This window comes from Pituophis catenifer, unplaced genomic scaffold (assembly GCF_029215685.1).
Source record: "Pituophis catenifer annectens isolate HBS135680 unplaced genomic scaffold, rPitCat1.0.hap2 SCAF_14, whole genome shotgun sequence".
In the NCBI taxonomy this organism is placed as follows: domain Eukaryota; kingdom Metazoa; phylum Chordata; class Lepidosauria; order Squamata; family Colubridae; genus Pituophis; species Pituophis catenifer.
The window spans coordinates 21,675,501-21,696,393 of NW_027256894.1; the positions used below are offsets into that span (position 1 = coordinate 21,675,501).

The following is a 20,893-nucleotide window of genomic DNA, read 5'->3' on the forward strand; positions in this document are numbered from 1 at the left end:
AGAAAAGAGAAAGAAAGTGTTATGTGCCTTTGAGGAGAGAAATGGGGAGGAATTGACGTTCCCTTTAAGAGGGGAACTCATCTGTAATATGAGAGGTGCCTGCTTTAGCCCAGCCTGCTTGTGACTGCTGAGGAAATTCAGATTGTCCCTCCCTTGTCCCAGCAACAAGTTTATTAAATATAGTAGTAGCTGAAACCTCAATTGGAAACAGACAGCCTCTGTTTCTAACGCCTGACTCACCCACTTGATCCTTCTCGGGGTGAGAGGAATGATCTGGAGCCACTGGCCACAGTTGTAGGCAATATCATGGCATCTAGACTTCCTCGAGGGACCTGGGCTTGCTGGCCAATCTTCCAACTTCTGCTGCATCTTTTTCCTATCTACGCCGATCCAGCATCAGGAGGTAAGTCATCCTTCCAGCCTTTCCTTATCGTTTCTTCTTCTGGATTTGAGTTCTTGCTTTCCAGCGGACGAAAAGCAATGGATGATAGAATTCTAGCCAAAGAAAAGTATGAGCAGAATTCACACGTCAAGCCAAGTTAATACATTGGAAGGTAGAAGGTTTGCATCCTTAAGGGACAGAGAGAGGCGGACACGTGTCTGACAGCCTCACAAGGAAAGGGATGGGGGCAAGGAGTGAGCCAGAAACTTGAAGAGATATACAGTTTTTTGGGGGGGGAAGTTATCCGTCCAGCTAGAACTTTTGGAATTTTCAAGCACGATGTTTGGTGATCTTTAGAAAAAAAGATTGTACTTAAATTCCAGTTTTCAGTAGCAAAAATTTCCAGTAGCAAAAAAGAGCAGCCTTCTTAAAGGCAGACTGTGCTGAGTAGATGAAATCAGAGATGAGTTGAAGCTGAGGGCTACAAGAGCACCAATCTGAGGTGGACATCTCAACAATGTGAGATGTGGAGTCAGATATCCTTGAGGCCCCAGTTTACAACCAGGACAAGTTGGGTGCATGCTAAGGTATGAAATGAGTCTCATGGGTGGAAAGGTGAGAGGACTTGGTCTCGCTTTATCTTGTTGTGGGAGATTAGAGATGAACGCAGTCTGAAGGTCAAGGTTCTACCTAGGAGGTTATGGGATTTGAATCAGTATCTTCTTCAGATCTTCTTACAGAGGGCACAGCAAACTCCTCCTCAACCCTCTTTTTCCCTTGCTGAGATTGCTCTGAGGACATCACTTCTTAGAGGGTAAGAGCCATGGAGATGTTGAGTGCCAATTATTGAATGCAAACAGGGTAGAATCTGAGCATACCATCTGCCTAGTTGCTTGAATCTAGCTGAATATTAGATGATTTATAATGTTTCTTGACATCCTAGGAATCCTAGGTCTCTAAAAACCTGAACTGCTGATTGTCCTTCCGGGCGGAGAAACTGCTTTTCCACCGTGGAGCTAGTCAGCAGTTACTTGAAAAGAAGCATGACCTTAGATTTTCATTATTACCAAGAGGAAACTGAAAATGTTACAGATCCAATAAAGGCTGTGAAGTTAAAAGGAAGCTGTATGTTAACTGCAGACCTCGTGAAGCACCGATTCATCACTGCTGCCCATTTACGACGCCATGTGCTTCTTGCCCTTATATAGCAGAAGTATTTTGCCCTTATTTTATTTATCTTTCCAATTGGAATATGCTAGGAGAAATAAATGCATCTATTTTTATTTCGATGGGTTGGCCTAGGTTCCCAAAAATGACATGCCGTACATGCATCCTTTATTTGCTCCTGAGAAGGAAGCTTCTGGTGCCCTTTGCCTTCACAAACTGGTTGCCTAGAAAACAAATCCGCTTTGAGTTGAACTCCCATGTAGGAAAGGAAAGTCATCAAGCTGACTAGAGTGAAAGAAACACTGATTTACATGATACTAGTTGGTTAATGCCAAATGAAGACTTTGAGGTTTATTGCACCTCAAAGTCTTGTTTTGGCATTAACCAACTAGTATCATGTACTAGTATCAACCAACTAGAGACAAGAGGAAAGGAATTGGGATGCTGAAGATGTGGAAAATGGGTTGAACTTATAGGAAGTGTAGGTTCCTTTTAGGAAAACCCTAAACTTTTAGGAAAATCTGATTTAGGAGAATCAGACATTTCAATAAAAAAGTCTTGATCAGAGAGAAGAAATCTCATGGTTCTTAAAATTAGGAAGACTTACTTGATTGATTGATTGATTGATTGATTGATTGATTGATAAAGGAAACAAATATTATGGATGTTGGTCAAATGTCACTAAAGGGTCCAAGACTCTTTTAGGGTCCAAGACTGAGAAGAGAATTGGTTTAATTACCAAAACCACAACTCACAATTCCAAAATTATGTAGCTAGGACTCCTTAAAAATAACGTTTGTATCAGATGTCTGCTAGTGATGATCAACCTGAAAATGTCCACCTTGTTCTGATCCCCAACTCCAGCCTCCCTCATCACCAACCATATAGTGATTACATGGAAATCACAATAGCGTAACATCTAGAAGTCTTTAAGTTCTCCACCGCTTGGCATATCCTTAGAAATAATTCCTCCATAGGTTTACTTTGTGCCTACAATGCATGCTCCACCATGGATGGTATCGGGGATCTTTCATGACACTTAAAGCAGGAGGCCACCAATGTTCATGGTGGTTTAGAATGAGAGAGGTTGAAGTCAAACGCATTGGGGGAAGGCTACTTTCCCCATTTTCCCATAAATATCTTGTGTATGTCTGCAGACTTTGGGCTCCCTGGAGCCTACTGAAATATTCCCCCGTTTATGGAGTGGTGCCACTTTGGCTGGAGCAACTAGGGAGTGCCCAGCCCACATCCTAGAAATAGAGAAAATCCTGCCAATGAATCCGTCTCTTTTGAATCTGCCTGTGTTTTCTTTTTTGAAAGTGAAGTCAGGTGGTGCCATCTAGGTGGGGAACCGATCCCGAAGAATGAACAGTTACTTTCATTCTTCAGGATAAACAAGCATGCAGAATGCCAACCAATTTGCAGAGGGTGTTAACCATATTTTATCCACTGGGTGGTTTCTCTAACTTGGCCCTTATAAATCTTTGGCAGTTCTCCCTTGTTTGCTCCGCTGTCTTTTCTATTTCATCCTTATCCTTGCTAGGGCAGCCCTCTAAATCATTAAGGAGAGAGCTTTATCCATTTGGATCCAATCTAATGCTGGATTCTTCTGACCATCCAAGAGGTCCCTCAGCTTCCCACTGGCTCTTGCTTGAATATTTTGTTGCAGTAGAATACAGAATAACAGAGTTGGAAGGGACTTTGAAGGTCTTCAAGTCTAACTCACTCTCGAGCAGGAAACCCTATACCATTTCAGACAAATGTTGTCCAATTTCTTCTTAAAAACCTCCAGTGATGGAGCACCCACTAATTTCTGGAAGGAAGCCACTCCACTGATTATTTTTTTTCTCACTGATTTCTCCCCAATTCTAGGTTGGAATTCTTAATTCTAGGTTGGACTCCTAGGTTAGAATTCTCCTTAATTCATAACTCCCACTTCGTTCCTTTATTTCCCCTTCCCCATCTATGAAGGAGGATCAGGTTTGCAAGATAGAGAACTCTTCAACCAGCCTTGGATTTGCTGAAAGGCAGATTATTTTTTTCCAACTTCACACCCCTACATTGGAAATTATTGAGTTTCTTTTGTCGGTACCTGTCATGAATAATTTTTTCCATTATTGTTCATGCTTGTTCTGGCATCATTCATTGATCGTGCTTTCTGTAAAACGCACTGATTTGAATTTTTTAAAAATGATGATGGCGAGATGGTATTTCAGTTTATAGCCACAGGTTGAACTGCATTTTGTAGCTAAGAGGTGGAAAAAATTACGCAGAGACAGCAGAAGTAGTTGGTTTTTTTTTTCCTTTTTTTTTCCTTTTTTTTTTTTTTTTTTTTGGTGCTCTAGGAAAACTGATTTGATGACTATCAAGAATGGCTGCCTTATGAATTAATAGTCGATATTTGAGTCAGGTACTGCTGTGATATATTGGGTTGGATAGATAAGCTAATCTTCATTGCACTTCTTAGAGAAACATGGTGGGCCATAAATATTGCGCTTAGATATTTGTATATTTAATGCCTTGAAAGATTTTGTCACTGGCTAATTGCTTAATTGATTGAGCTATTGGATTTGGTATTTTCTGGCATTTAAAAGAATAGAATTAAATTACATATACATGGATTCAAATAGCTTGTTTGCTCATCAGTTTAATGAGCCTGATTAACAGTAATTTATTTTCTCTTGAAAGCTAATGTGGAATTAATAGATTCATTATCGTGGAGAGATCATCAGAAGAACAAAAGAACTGTTTATGTATTTATTATTGGAAAATCAGTAGATCATTAATGTGAGAAACGTTTTCAAGGTAATAACTGTGTGATGATAAATACAATTAATTATATTACTTCAGATTAATCAGCCAAATAGCATTATGGAATATTTTACATTACTCTCTAATGTGTGGATTTCTGTACAATTCTTTGACCGATTGTGCTAGTCATTAATTCCATAGTCCTCTGACACCATATTTCTTATACCATCTGCTGCCAAACCTTTGCGTTGAGACAAGCCATCGCAGGTTCCATTCTAACACTTTACTAAAGGTGTGCAATTTCTCAATTCTTTTCTTTTTCTGCAATCATCTCACCCTTGATCATCATGTCACCCAAATTCTCTTCTCCTCAAAAGAAATCTTGAAAGCTGCTTCTTCATTTCCCCAAAGGGATTTTTTTTTCCTCTCCACTAGCTAAGATTCTTCTCTTTTCCAAGTTTTTCGAACCCAATCATCTTGAACTAGACATAACCCTTGATTATTTCATTGGCTTGATTGTAGCTCTGGCTGTGAAGTTTCATACAAGCACACGGTTTCCAAAAGAGAAAAAGAAAAAGCTGGATCACCAGACTTGGGTCCAGCAAAGCACCAGGGATGTTGAGTCAATGTTCCTCCTGGCTTTTGAGAAGAAGACAGGGACAGCTTCCAGCTACCTCAAAGAAAGCATTCTTCTCAGGCCTTGCCGTTACACACTATTAGCATATGGAATTGAATGTTCGGGTGTGACTGAAGCTGAAAGGAATGGTAAAATGTAATTATTTTTCTTTGATGCTGTTGTTTTGCCATTCCTGACATTAGTTTGGATTTCCTGCTGCAGCCTATGAGTTTAGACACACTTCGTAGTACAATATCTGAATTCTCAAGATTCCTGATATTTTCCCTAATTGGTTCTTGGACCAATTAGTTGCTCACCCAAAGGAGCCAGACTAGATCCAGGAACTGATTGAGCCTTGCTGTCACTTGCCAATCTGAATTCTACCAGATTAATTCCTCTTCGTTCTATTAATTCAGAATCCCAGACCACCCCAGGGAATCAGCCAAGACTTTATTTGGACAAATGGTTGTCCAAACTTTTTTTTGGAAAAAATAAAATATCCAGTGATGGAGCATTCACAACTCCAGAAGGCAAGCTGCTCCACGGATTAATCGTTCTCACTGTCAGGAAATTTCTCCTTATTCCCAGATTCCTTTTGATGAGTTTCCACCTATTGCTTCTTGTCCTGCCTTTGTGTTGCTTCGGGAAACAAATTGACCCACTCTTCGCTGTGATAGCTCTTCAAGTATGGGAAGATGCTGTCATGTTTCTCCTAATCTTTCTCTTCATTAGATTAGACATACTTAAGTTCTCTCAACCGTTCATTTTACACTCCAGACCCCTGATCCAGTGGTGAAATCCAATTTTTTTTACTACCGGTTCTGTGGGCGTGGCTTGGTGAGCATGGTGTGGCTTGGTGGGCGTGACTTGGTGGGCATGGCAAGGGAAGGATACTGCAAAATCTCCATTCCTCCCCACTCCTGGGGGAAGGATACTGCAAAATCTCCATTCCCTCCCCACTCCTAGGGGAAGGCTGCTGCAAAATCCCCATTCCCTCCCTACTCCTGGGGGAAGGCTACTGCAAAATCCCCATTCCCTCCCCACTCCTGGGGGAAGGATACTGCAAAATCCCCATTCTCTCCCCGCTCCAGGGGGAAGGATACTGCAAAATCCCCATTCTCTCCCCGCTCCAGGGGGAAGGATACTGCAAAATCCCCATTCCCTCCCCACTCCTGGGGGAAGGATACTGCAAAATCCCCATTCTCTCCCCGCTCCAGGGGAAAGGATACTGCAAAATCCCCATTCTCTCCCCGCTCCAGGGGGAAGGATACTGCAAAATCCCCATTCCCACCCCACTCCGGGGCCAGCCAGAGGTGGTATTTGCCGGTTCTCCAAACTACTCAAAATTTCCTCTACCAGCTCTCCAGAATCTGTCAGAACCTGCTGGATTTCACCTGTGCCCTGATCATCTTAGTTGCTCTTCTTTGCACTCTGCATCTTTTTAAAAAATTCCTCATTGTCTGAACGTGTCCAGCTGATCTCAAAGACATTGTCGATCACTGATAGTGAAGGCTTTGGCATGTTGATCATTTAGCAAACGGGCTAAATTTCTAGAGGGACTTTATAAACTTGCTTTTCTGTTTCTTACAAGCTTCTTCTTGACCTCAAAAGTCAGGACAGCCCCTTGCAACACCCTTGGCAGGGCATCTGGCTGATTTTTCTGTGCTACTTGGAACTATCTGAGTAATTTACTCCTTCTCTCCCTATCCCGTCTGCCCCCACTCTTCACCGCCTCACTTATTTTAAAGCTGCTGCTGTTCTAAAACAGATGGGAAAAGGAACTTCCAGCTGATGGGAACCAGGGGATAAAAAAGAACTGAGTCAGAAGAGGAAAGAACCACTGATATCGTGGGAATCTGAGAGGGATATGTTGATCTCACTCTCATTTTTAGCAACCCAATGTAAATTCATAAGGCCATGTTCCCCACCAAGGTTAACATGGGTTTAATCCAGGGGCTGTTTTGTTTTTGTAGCCTGATTTAAAGTCAGCAGGAAATGCGGTTTCATCAGCAGATAAGGAAGGATGATGTAGATTCTCCAGGAGCCTCGGTCCTTTTTTTCCCAAAGCTGGATGAATTTTACTTTTCCAAGGGGTCAAAATTTGAGTACAAAGTTTATTTTTCTTTCCTCCAAACCCCCCCCCCACTCCTCACTCAATGGCAAAATTGTTCGTTTTGTTGCAGGATGCTTGAGGTTTTGTGAGCTCTTGCCTGCAAAACTTCTCTCCTTCCTGGAAGGCAGCTGAGTAACGCATAAGCTTTAGAAGGAGGGAGGGAGGCAACGAACTAGAGAAGACACAACGTGAAATTCAGAGTGAGTTACGAGCTGAGCTCTAACATCTCCAAAGTTGGGCACAGTTTGGAAATAGTGCAGCCGTGTTCGTAGCTGCCTGCCTTCCTTGCACCAACTGATGCAAGAAAATTTTATTTATAGATTTTAAATGTAAAGGTATTGCAGTGTTATGTTGATTTGTAGAGTGGAGAAGGGTCCTGTTAGGATCTCTATCTATCTATCTATCTATCTATCTATCTATCTATCTATCCATCTATCTATCATCTATCTCCATCTATCTATCATTCATCCATCTATCATTCATCTCTCTCTCTCTCTCTCTCTCTCTCTCTCTCTCTCTCTCTCTCCATCTATCTATCTACCTATCCACCCATTTCTCTATTCTGTCTCTATCTCTATCTCACTGTCTCTCTCTCTGTCTACCTATCTACCTACTTACCCACCCACCCACCCATCTGTCTGTCTATCTACCTGTCTGATCAACTGTATGACTGTAACTTTGTTGCTTGTATCCTTACAATTTATATTGATATTGATTGTTTCCTGATTGCTTATTTGTACCCTGTGACTATCATTAAGTGTTGTACCTTATGATTCTTGATGAACGTATCTTTTCTTTTATGTACATTGAGAGCGTATGCACTAAAGACAAATTCCTTGTGTGTCCAATCACACTTGGTCAATAAAAAATATATATTCCATTCTATGCTATGCTATGCTATGCTATGCTATGCTATGCTATGCTATGCTATGCTATGCTATGCTATGCTAACTACTCATCCATCTATTTATCCATCCATCCATCCATCCATTATCTATCTATCTATCTCTCTTTACCTATCTATATATACTGGTATTTACCTGTTTATCTGCATTCAGCCATGCCTTTCAACAGGCTACACTATTTCACCCCTCTCAGCTTTCTACTTCCCCTACAAATGGAGTTGGAAAAATGCAAGAAAACATCTAAAAAGCTATTGTTTCACCACTACTACTCAAAGTCTACGAAAGCATATGGATCACCTGAGAATCTGATTCACAAAGCAAACTCTTTAGAACTAAATCGGATCTGAGCCTCCATAGGAGAATTACAAACAAGCTTAAAACCAGTTATTCTCAAGTAATATCTGATGGTATTGTTAGAAGTTATACAGCTGCGTTTTTTCTATAAATTGGCTGAACAAATACACATTGCAGTAAACATTATGTGGTTTCGTTATTTCTGGCTTAGTTTACAGTATAAATCTGGCTATTTGAGTTATAACTATGGTTTATATCTATTATCCCTTATCTGTGAGCCTAACAAGGTATGTTTTATTCAACACCTTTGGTTGAGCAATTAATAGCTTGATGCAATATAGGAATTCAGACCCTTAAAATGACATGTTTTGATTTATATATTGATCAATGATTTGACCAAATTAGTATGCATAAAATAAAAAAAATAGGATGTAACAGAGGATCTTCAAGATAATTTTGTCCAAAGATGTTACCTAGCTGATTTGATCCAAGTTACAAGCTAAACTGTCACATACATTATGCCTAAGCCAAAAACTCACCAAAGCCTGAAGTCTGAATGGGACTGGACTCTTGCAAGCCCAAGGAAAGTTAGATCCTTGATAGAGCCAAGTTCCGCATTTTGCTGATAGATAATTTGTCCAAGCAAAATAGGGAAAAATGTGGACTTACATCTTAGCTCTAAATGTATTGAAAATACCGGGACTCAAGCACAGAATGAGGATTTTAATTTCTATTAATCCCCTTTTAATAGAACTTCACAGACATAATCGTGATTTAGGGATGAGCATTTCTCCTGTATTTGAATATGTATGTATTCCTATTTAGTCCAGTTGGACCCAAGCTGTATTGCCTCAAACCAAGTTTAATCAGAAGTGCACCCAGTGAGTTCTAGATCAGTGTGATGCCTCTTAACTAGTAAAGGCCTTAAAACCGTTTTAATTATCAGTACACCATACCTGCAATATTAAAAAGAGAGAAGGGAAAGTTTAACGGGGGGGGGAGTATCTCTAAGCATTCATACTTTCACCATCTACTCTCAATAGAGATATTAACCTATTCTCCTTCAGCCCTCTGAAAACTTAGATCTTTAAGCCTTTTATTCTAAAAAAGAAAATGCCATCCAACTCAAAGGGAATTTTTTTATATGGAAAATGTGTGTCTGGCAGTTTTAATATGCCCAAACTGCTACTTTTCCCCAAGGTTTGGGTTTAACTCTAGTTAATTGCGTGGGGTTTTTTTAGAGCAGACTCTTGGATTTGTCATAGAAAGGGCCCTTACTTGAAATGATAGTGACTGATGACACCAACAAGTTTGAAAACTCCTGTTTTATTGGTGTTGCTTTGAACTGATGGAGCTACTTTTGTCTGAAGTGGTGTAGGATTTTCTGCCTAAGCAGGAGGTTGGACTAGAAGATCTCCAAGGTCCCTTCCAACTCTGTTATTCTATTCTATTCTATTCTATTCTATTCTATTCTATTCTATTCTATTCTATTCTATCCAGAATCGGTGGCTGGTGGATTCTGGGAGTTGAGGTCCACCCATCTTCAAGCTTCCAAGGTTGAGAAACACTGGTCTACAAGAAATGCCCCATTTAACATTCTAGGTTTCCATAAAGAGCTAATCCTAGAACGTAGCCCACTCAACCAGAATTGGTGAATTCACTTTCTAAGCAATTATCTTTCAACCTTGGCAGCTTTTAAGTATGGTGGCTGGGGAATTCTGGGAGTTGAAGTTGAGGCCTCTTAAAATTGCCAAGATTTGGAAATTCAGCTCTAAGTGTCTCTAAGTGTATAAGGAACCCTCACCCAAATTGTGTCATTTCTATCATTGGAACAATCCCACCATCATCACGTGAGCCATGTCACTAGGGTTTCTGATGGAGGCCAAAGACAGCTTCCCAGTTCCGTCTCTTTAGGTTTAAGCCGTTGTGTGATTCCAATTTGCAAACTAGGGTTCGTGACTATTAATGGATCGCCCACGGGCAGTGGTGGGATTCAAGTAATTTAACAACCGGTTCTCTGCCCTAAGGATTTCTTCCAACAACCAGTTTGCCAAACTGCTCAGAAAGCTAACAACCAGTTCTCCCGAAGTGGTGCGAACTGGCTGAATCCCACCACTGCCCACGGGGATGTCCACAATAGGGGTGAAATGCTACTGGTTCACACCAATTCGGGCGAACCGGTAGCAGCATCAGCTGGTGGTTCAAAGAACTGATAGCGGCGGCAACGCAAGACTCCACCCACCCACCCGGACGTCGTTACTTCCTAGTTTTAACTTCCTGCATGCACTTCTGAACCGGTAGGGAAGTTAAGTAGATTTCACCCCGGTCCACAAGATATAGTCCAAAAAAGGTCAAAACATTGTAAGTGGACCCCACCAGGTTTTTCTAGGCAACCCAGATGTTTCCATTCAATCCCACCACTTCAGCTGTCATCTTGACTTTTTTTATAACTACCCTGAAGACCCCCCGCCCTGGCCATGCAAGCCGGGCCCGTTGCAATTTATTCCACAGATACAGATAAACCAATATATCTCGGCATGACGGATGAACCTCACTTACGTCAAACCCCAATAAATCACGTGCTGGTTTGGCACGGAGGGCTGTAATTTGATCGCTGCAGCCTTGGAAAGGAGAATGGGGTGGGGGGGCAGTATAAACAGGCACAGGAATGGGGTGCTTTGTATTCCTTGCAACCAGAGGCTGCAAGAACAGCCAGGGAACAAGAGCCAAGGGAGATCTATGTTTTTTTTAGTTTTAGGGCGCCCTGGAGATTTCCCCAGTCCTCACAACCGTGTCTTCAAATGAATCAGAGTCATCTTCTCTTTCTCCTCTCTCTGCCTTCTTTTTTTCCCCATTCCTTTCCGACTAAGGGAAAGGGTGAATATTTATTTTCAGCTGATGAATACATATTTTCCACTCCTCCTCCCTTCTAAGGCATGATCCGCTCGTTGTAATATATATAATTTTTCAGGACAGCTTGTGCAGTACAGCTGGAAACCACCCCCGAGATATTACAGCACCATTGGCTGCTGGGCAGGATTGGCAAAAGCTGAGAAACAGCAGCCCAGAAAGAGAGAGAGAGAGAGAGAGAGAGAGAGAGAGAGAGAGAGAGAGAGAGAGAGAGAGAGAGAGAGAGAGAGAAATGTTTCTCTCCAAGTGGCTGCAGACAAGGAAAACTGCAACTAGATTGGGGGAAAGGGGTGGGGTGAGGGTGGGGCTGGGCATGTGTGCCCAAAGAATAGGGAGATGCTTTAAAGGAGGGACAGTGAAGAAACCCAAGGAACGATGGATGAGTCAGCTTTTTATAAGAGCCCTAGTGGCGCAGCAAACTAAAGTGCTGTTAAGTAGCACCAGCTGCCTGCAATTACTGCAAGTTCAAATCTCACCAGGCTCAAGGTTGACTCAGCCTTCCATCCTTTCGAGGTAGGTAAAATGAGGACCCGGTTTGTGGGGGCAATAAGCTGACTTTGTATAAAAAAGAACACCGCTTGGTAGGGGGGGCCAAAAGCCCTACTAAGCAGGTATATACAAAAAGTATGAAGGCTATTGCTTAACGCATTGTAAGTCGCCCTGAGTCTCCGGAGAAGGGCGACATATAAATCGAACCAATAAACAATAAAATAAATGCACGTGTCTGGATTGTATGAAGGGATTAAATCCTTGGGAGAACCAATATTGTGCAGAGAAGAGCAACTAAAATGATTAGGGGACTGGAGGTTAACATATATGATGAACGGTTACAGGAATTGGGAATGTTTAGTCTAATGAAGAGAAGGACTAGGGGTGACATGGTAGCAGTTTTCCAATATTTGTGGGCTGTCATAGAGAAGAGGGGGTCAAAGCACCTGAGGGCAGGACAAAAAGCAATGGATGGGAACTCATCAAGGAGAGAAGCAATCTAGAACTAAAGAGAAATTTCCTGACAGTTCGAGCAATTAATCAGTGGTACTGCTTGCTTCAGTGATGAGTTGCTCCCGGTTTTGTCCAGTTCTATAGAACCGGTAGTAAAACCGGCAGGAGGCTCCGCCCACCTGCCACGGCATCATCATGGGTCATCTGCACATGCGCAGAAGCTTCTGCACATGCGCAGAAGCGTGTGTGCACTCTCCCGCTGCAAACTGGTAGTAAAGGTAAGTAGAACCCATTCCTGGCTTGCTTCCATAAATTGTGAATGCTCCAACATTGGAGGTTTTTAAGAAGAGGTAGGACAGCCATTTGTCCAGAATGATACAGGGCCATGATGGTGAATCTCTGGCACATGTGCCAGAGGTGGCATGCACAGCCTTCTCTGATGGCACATGCACTGTCGCCCCAAGTCAGATCTCCGTGGCGTTTCTTTCATGAGCTTCTGTTTCCCTGCAAACGACAAAACAGAAGCTCACAAAAGAAAAAGATCATACCTCTTGCTGTGCTGCTGGTCTTGGGATGCCCCACCTCCTGCCAGCCAGCTGGTCTTTGGCTCGCTGCTGTGCATGTTTGTGTGCATTCATGCGTGTGCACACCTTTCAGTTTAGGCATGCATGGGTGCACAGTTTGGGCACTCGGTGTCTAAAAGGTTCACCATCACTGATATAGGGTCTTGGATTAGAAGACGACCAAGGTCCCTCCCAACTCTGTTATTCTGTTACTGTCTGTGTTATTTCATATGGTACCTGAATTGAATGGAGTTTTCATTGGTGGTGCAAAATCCAGAAGATTATGCGGAAGGAGGCTTCAAAAAAAACTAACCACAAACTACAAAGGGACCATTCTCATTCTTGGTGAACCACAACATGATCTAACACCCCACTGGGGGAACAAGAATACACATATTATTCCACAATTGACATTTAAATCTGTTTCCTTAACAATAGGAAACAGAAGGGGCGTTAGACAGGAGGTCAGCAATTCAAAAAAGTCCTTCAAGTTGGGACACCATTGGTTGGGTTTTTTGGGGAGCATGGTTGCTTTTCTGCAGACGTCTCATGACCAGGTTAGGGAGCATCATCAGGGTATCTTTGAAGCCAGTGGGATGTTTCTCCAAAACCTACAGGTTCCTGTTAAAACGGATTAAGAATGACAATCCTTTTAATCTTGTTGCATCAGTTAAGAGCCCAATAAAATATATCCATTGTCTTCTCGTTTTTAATTCCCAAGTTCAAAGAAGGCCCTCAAAGAGACTCAAACTAAATGAGGACAAAAAGATGGCAAGTGACCTATAAGACTTGCAGCTTCTTGTAACCAAAAATCCGAGTTCCAAAGGTGCTTTTTCAAAAGGTAACTGGACTTGTTTTCCCTGAAAACATTTCACTTCTCATCCAAGGAGCTTCTTCAGTTCTTCAGAAGGGAAATGTCTTCAAGGAAAACCAAAATCCCGTTGGCTTTTGAAAAAGTGCCTTAGGACAACCGGAACCTGAGAATTTCCACAGACAAAATCCAACAAGACCTATGCTTTCTGAATTCTAGTTGACCAAATTTGTGAGAATTAACTACAGAAACTGAACTCTGTTCAGGATTCCCTTATCCAGCCACCCACTCCCCCTAAGTAAGAGCCCCCCCCCCCAATGCCTCATTTCTTTTAAATGATTATTTGGCCCTGCACAACAAATACAGAATCTGGGGAGGCCTTCGGGGAGAGATTGAAAATGATGCGTGCTACATCAGCAAAAGGGAGCTGGCTGCCAAGAAATGGAGTGTATTAATTAAAAACAGATCTTTCCTTGCCAACAGACTAAACCTAGGAATGAGATAGTCTCTCCCTCTTTGCCTTTGGGAGCAAGGAAGCTCCCCAAGGAACTTGCCCGTCCTCTTCTCTGCTTGCTTTTCTAAAAACACGGATGCTGGTGGTCTTTTTTTTATGCATCCTGTCCCACAGAATTTCAGGGATGCTGGTGTCATTTCCTCTGAGAACCCAGGCGGGGGCTGGCTGAGAAGAAGACCGTGTTGGCCGAGAGAGAGAGAGAGAGAGAGAGGAAGGTGGGCCGGCAGAATGGAGAAGGAAAGGCTCCGATTCGGCCTTTGTTTCCGCAACCTTCTAAAACTATCTTGGGGTTAGGTTGAGGAGAGCGCTCATTAACGCCTTCCGTACCTTGTTCTCAAAATGGAAAAGAAAGCTGGGTTGTATATTTGGGTCCTGAAAACTTGGCAAGCGCCTCTCCTGTAGAAAACCACGGGAGGAAAGCAGCTCTCGGTTATTCAGGTGGCGTGGGGGGAAAAAAAGGAAAACCTCTGTCAGCCTCTTTTCAGAAGATAGTTTTGATGGTCTAAATGTGTTTTCTTCTAAGTAGAGCAATTGTTTTTTTTAAGAAAATGAGCATTTATGTTCATCCGAGGGGTGGGGGGGAAAGAGCGTGCAGCTGTTTTCTCTGTGGGTTGCTCCCATGGTCTGCAGCCCTCCAGCTTCCCAAATCCATTGGATCTCAAGGAAAGATGCCAAGGGGGTGGCATTTCTTGAGACATGGGGGGTAGCAGCAACATTTTTGTCAGAGTTCAGGGGGAATCCAGCCCTTGCGACAGTGGTGGGATTCAGCCAGTTCGCACCTATTGGGGAGAACCGGTTGTTAACTTTCTAAGCAGTTCAGAGAACCGGTTGTTGGAAGAAATCTTATTTTGTTTTTGTTTCCACTTTACAGGGCTAATCCTGTAAGGAAGGCAGGAAGGAAACATTCTGGTGGTGTTTCTAGACTAATCTTTATTGCCCTGCTTACAGAAACTGCCTCTCCGGTTAACCCTGATTACATTGTAACAGGAAGGTGAAGCGCCCATTGACATGAGTGACATTGAGTTGGCCACACCCACATGGTCACATGACCACCGAGCCACCCCTACCCAGCTGGTCATTAGGGCAGAGAACCGGTTGTTAAATTATTTGAATCCCACCACTGCCTTGCGATGTTTCACAACCTAACTAGATAACATCATCAGTGCTACGGTAGAAGGAAATGGAGAAAAGGGAGGAGGAGGAGGAGGAAGAGGAAGGGGAAGAGGAAGAGGAAGAGGAAGAGGAGGACTGTGGGGTCCTTGGAGCTCTCTGAGCTTGGTTGTTTTCTTGCAGATGTTTCATTACCCTAGGTAATATCATCAGTACTAGAAGGGAGAGGAGGAGGAGGAGGAGGGGGGGGGGAAGTAGAAGAAGAGAGAGGAGGGAGGAGGAGGACTGTGGGGTCCTTGGGGTTCTCTGAGCTTGGTTGTTTTCTTGCAGACGTTTCATGACCCAACTAGGTAAGATCATCAGTGCTAGAAGAAAGGAGGATTTGCTCTCTCTTTTATATATAAGTAACTTGGTCCGTCAGTGTTGCTGGGGGTGTTCTGAGTGGTTCCTTGATTAGCTTGTTGTCTACTAGGTATTAACTTGTTTGTCTGAGCTGACAGTTCCTTGATTGGGATCTTGTTTACTGCTTGATTGTTGGTCTAGTGTTAGTCTTACACCTGGCACTGATGATGTGACCCTGGCCAGGCAATGAAAAGTCTGTAAGCAAACAACCAAGCTCAGGGAGCACCAAGGATATTATAGTAATGGGTAGTGGTAAAGGGAGAAGCATTTTCCTCTTGTGCCTCTTGAGAAAGGATCCTTTCCACAGCATCTCTAGACACCAGTTTTTTTAAAAAAAAACAAAACCAAAAAACAAAATGAAACTTGCTTTTTAAGGCTGTTAAAACCATGTGGAGATGCGTGCTGATTTCATTCATAGATTCACCGAGTAGAAAGCACTTCAGCTCAGAAGATAATTGAGCTAAAGCTTTTTCACTGGGCTGAAACCTACGCTAAAGGTTATCCAAGAGGATTTAACTTCAAATAAGGACCGGTGGGATTTTGTCACTTTAGGAAAACAGTTTAATGTTTCAGATGTCCCACAATTCCATGGAGGTCTGGGCTTTTCGGTAGTAATTTGCAGCCATCTCTTTCCTCGTTTGTGATGAGAGTAGTGCATCTCCCACAATCAGTGAGAAGGAGCTGGTCTACCGTGGACCTTTTATGTTTCTTAAGAGGTCCCTAAGGGGGCAGGCATAAGTGCACCAGCGTGCCTACCATCCCTATCCTACTGTCCCCATTTATATGTACTCATTCTATGTGTTTGTGGCTATGTTTTGCCTATTTATATCCTTTTATTTGTGCCAATTTTTTTCATGTGTCCATGTCTATGTCTATACTGTTACTTTTTTTTTTTTTTTTTTGCTTTAATTTATATGCCGCCCTTCTCCGGAGACTCAGGGCGGCTTACAATGCGTTAAGCAATAGCCTTCATCCTTTTGTATATTTTATACAAAGTCATCTTATTGCCCCCACAATCTGGGTCCTCATTTTACCTACCTTTGAAAGGATGGAAGGCTGAGTCAACCTTGAGCCTGGGGAGATTTGAACTTGCAGTAATTGCAAACAGCAGACTTGTTTCCTTGTAGTTGACAAATAAATAATAAATAATAATAATAACTTCACAGCATGGTAGAGAGTTTATAGGCCAAAGGCCCATATTCCATTGTTTCTAGAGATCTATGGTATAGCCACATCTGGAATGGCAGTTCTATTTGAAGTGGACTCAGCAATCAAAACCCAACCAAATGTCTTTCTTATGTGTAAATGCAGACAAAGGGAGGGAGGAAGAGGAGGAGAAGGAGAAGGAGAAGGAGAAGAAGAAGGAGAAGGAGAAGGAGAAGGAGAAGGAGAAGGATCTGTGGAATTCTTCGCCATAAAATGTGGTGCTCTCACTAACTCAGATTGTATTAATGTGAGATTGGATAAACTCATGGAGAGTGGGGAAGCAGAGCTATTTGTCCCCTCAAGCTGAAGCAAGAGGAACATCTCCAACTTCTACTTGTGAGCCCCCCCAAAAGTCTGCTGCTAAGAAATGAAATGCTAGACTAACATCGCCCTTGGCCTGATCCTGCTGGTCTCTCCTTATGTTCTAGACATCTCCAAATAGGGCCATTGTTAGCATCTTCAAATAGATCTGGCAACCAGGCCTGATCTCCATCGACTGAGTCAGCTCGAGGGGACCAAAACAGCTTCCTGTGTTCCTAATTTAAAGCAGCTCTGTGTTCAGAACATTAAGGACTGCAGTCCTACATTATTTTTAGGGGGAGACCATAATGAGTTCGTGGTAAGGGAGGGCGCCAGCTTTGCCCACAGAAGTTCTATCCTGGGCAGTTCCGAAGAGAGCTGGCCAAGATGGGAACTGTTGAACCTTACAAAAAGAGGGCTGAAACATTGGCTCAGACAAGTTCTCAGGAGTCCTAATACATAAACGTCCTGGGTTCCTACATTAAGCTAAAAGATGGCTTAATCTTGGCTTTTTGAACAAACCAATGGTTGCTAAATTGGCACAGTACAATACCTTAAGCCAGTGATGGCTAACCTTTTTGCCGTTGCGTGCCAAAAGTGGAGAGAGCATGGGGGAGTTGCGCGCATGCATGTCCACACTCATAATTCAATGCCCCCCTTCAACTAGAACAGTGTTTCTCAACCTTGGAAGCTTGAAGATGGGTGGACTTCATGTACTGCCCCCCCCATACATGTGCACGTGACACACACACACCCGCACGACCCCCAATTTTGGCACGTGATGGCAAAAAGGTTACCAATGGGCCCAGTAGGCTTGTTTTTCACCCTCCCCAGGCTCCAGAGGCTTTTTTGGAGCCTGGGGAGGGCGAAAACAGTCTCCCCCACTCACATACACCCCAGAGGCCCTCCGGAGTCTGAAAATGGCCCATTTCCCAACTTCTGGTAGGCCTGGAAGGCCCAAAAATCAGGTGGCCGGCGTGCACATGCACACTGGAGCTGAGCTAGGGCAATGCTCACATGCCCACAGATATGGCTCCATGTGCCACCTGTGGCATGCATGCAATAGGTTCGCCATCATGGCCCTAAGCCCTGGCTTACAGGGCAGAATTGTTGGGTTCACAGATTATGTTACATCAATGCCAAAAATCACAGTATGACATGGGGGTTCAACTACAGGCATTGACAGACCAGGCATAAGGAAGATGAATGACCAGCTAAAGGAACTGGGAATATCTAATCTAATGAAGGGAAGGACTAGGGGTGACTTGATAGCAGTCTTCCAATATTTTGAAGGGCTGTCACAGAGAAGAGGGGACAATCTATTCTCCAAAGCCCGGAGGGCAGGACAAGAAGCATTGGGTGGAAGCTCATCCGATGGAGATCCAGTCTGGAACTAAGGAGGAAATTTCTTAACTGGCCAATTTGTTAATGGAACAGCTTGCCTCCCAGTGTTGTGGTTCTCCATTGCTGGAGGTTGTCAAGAAAAGATTGAACAACCAATCATCCATGATGGTATAAGGTCTCCTATATATATATAGTACATGGACTAGAGACCTCCAAGTCTCTTCCAATCCTATGAGTCTATGAATTTTTAATGCTGCAACTTGCAAGAACAAGAAATGTTATTTAATAATCTTAAGGCACTTTCTGGAACTATAACCCCTTAGAAAAAAGTTGGAAGGACACTCAAGGAGCTGTACATCCCTTCAAAATTTACTCCACAGTTGACCATTGCTGCCTTGTCCACCTCATGGCCTTCTGTGGCTTACAGAGATAGCTGCCAAAATTGGGTAGGAGGGCATGAAGAGTCCCTGACCCCACAGCACAACACACTCACCAGAGACCAGCCTCAAGTACAATACATAATGTCTTTCTAGAACAGTGTTTCTCAACCTTGGTAGCTTGAAGATGGGTGGACTTCAACTCCCAGAATCCCCCAGCCAGCGCTGCTGGCTGGGGGATTCTGGGAGTTGAAGTCCACCCATCTTCAAGCTTCCAAGGTTGAGAAACACTGTTCTAAAAGATGATATTACAGGATAAGAAATTCCACCAGAAATCAAAAGGGATGACATGGGAAGGAAGAAATAATGGCACTGGACACACCTCAAGTGCAAACTTTACAACGGGGAGACCAGCTGAGTACTGGATTGCACAGTAGAGACTTAATAATAAGTTGGCTGTCCACACCTGCCAATGTTTCACTATTAATAGCTGTGAGTCATGCTTTTCCTTTCTTTATTTTGCTTTATTTTCCCCTTCCATGCCAAATGGAGTTTGCTGGTCCTCCATCAGAGGCCCTTCTGGTCTTCCCACAGTTGTCTCAAGGCCAAGAGATCCCCCAGGAACCTTCCAAGGGGAGGTTCAAAAAGCAAGTTGGTGGCCTGCCAGCAGCTGCATTGGATGAAGAGAGAGGGAGCAGATTCCTAGGAGAAATTCAGCAACGGGATCTGCAAGCAATTGATTTTTTCAGCCCACACAATCTGTCCTCTGGGTTCGTGAGCAATGCAGCTCCGGTCTCAGCAAAGGTGGTGAGTTCTTGAGGTCCAAAGGGCTGTAGAAGACCTACAGGATTAGAGCTTTGCTCCAGTGATGGCTTTTAGGTCTACTAAATCAAGAAGAAAGGGTGCTTGGACTAGAAGGAATTCCAACTTCGTACTGGGACATTAACCCTTCTGGTTTTGAAAGCATTCCATCAGAAATATTTTTTTTGTTTGTCACTGGCCATAGTACTTGGAGGTGATGGGACCTGGAGTGGAACACCTCTGGGGGAAGAAGCTGTACCTCCTCTTGCAGACATCTACCGCCTCTCTCAAGAAATTAGGCATCTGGTTGGATTGGACCAATCAGTGGAAATAGCCACAATGCCAACACTTGTTCAATGTGTGGACAAATTTTTTAATGATGTTTATCTACAGTTTTCACAGGAGATAAGGCTGCATCCTGGAATTCACTTAAGAAGGTAGAGATGCTGTAATTGCGTTTCAGATCCAACTGTGGGTCAAAGTTTAAAATAGTTACCTAAAACGCTTCCTAACCTTTGGTGGTTCTATGAAAGTGGATGAGAAATCACTGAAAACTCTTGAACATAGAATCTTAGAGCTGGAGAGACAGCCAAGGAACATATGAAGGCAACGGCATGAAGACATGGCAGAAAAGAAGAGGTAGATAGAACCTGTTGGTGCCATGGTGTGAGGGACAAATGGAGACAGTCATGATTGACATCTTGGTGTGGGTTGGTGAAGTTGCAACTGAGATCATCCTTCCTCAACCAGTTACAACACCCAAGATCCAATTTGGATCGGTCACCAGGGCCAGAGGTTTAGTCTTTCAGACTCATGCTGGAACCCATCCTCAGGGAACTTCTAGAAGTTGGATAGGCTCCAGTACAAGTCCAGAAGCTCAGAAGACTAAACCTCTGGTCCCAGTGACCTACCCAGATTGGATCTTGCAACATTATCCTAGGATATGTATATTTGCCTTCCCTCATGAGTTATGACACTATCTCCCTTAGAGAAGGTTGACCCATCCATAGTGTGCCCAGAGACTTAGATGCTTTGTTTCTTCACTTTTTCCTAATATTTACAAGTTTTCTCTTTTTTTCTGGGCAGCTGTTCAACAGTATCTGTTCTGTAGACTTTTCCCTTGGGGAAAAACAATTAACGAGTCAGCCACAGAGAAGCATTCTTCAAAGCTGATGCCTCAGGAGCTCTTCTGGCTCCTTTTTAGCATCATTCCTCCAGAACAGGAAGTTTCACATTCCCAGAGGAGACTTTTCACCATCATACTTCCTTTTTGGGTGGCTTTCCATGGCCCAAATCTACATTGCTGAGATGGCCATTTGGGGTCAACATCTTGCAAGCAGGGGGGGGAGAGCCATTCTCCCATGTTCATGCATGTTAACAATGTG

At 43.2% G+C, this 20,893-nt stretch overlaps 1 protein-coding gene across 1 annotated transcript in view; it reads left to right on the top strand.

Moving 5' to 3' along the window:
- Positions 1-306: 306 nt before the first annotated feature.
- The window catches only part of CSPG4 (chondroitin sulfate proteoglycan 4), a 49,188-nt gene continuing 28,601 nt past the window's right edge, over positions 307-20,893 (top strand). The window contains exon 1 of the mRNA XM_070953668.1: positions 307-403. Coding sequence (XP_070809769.1) covers positions 307-403 — 97 coding nt within the window. The remainder of the gene's footprint in view (positions 404-20,893) is intronic.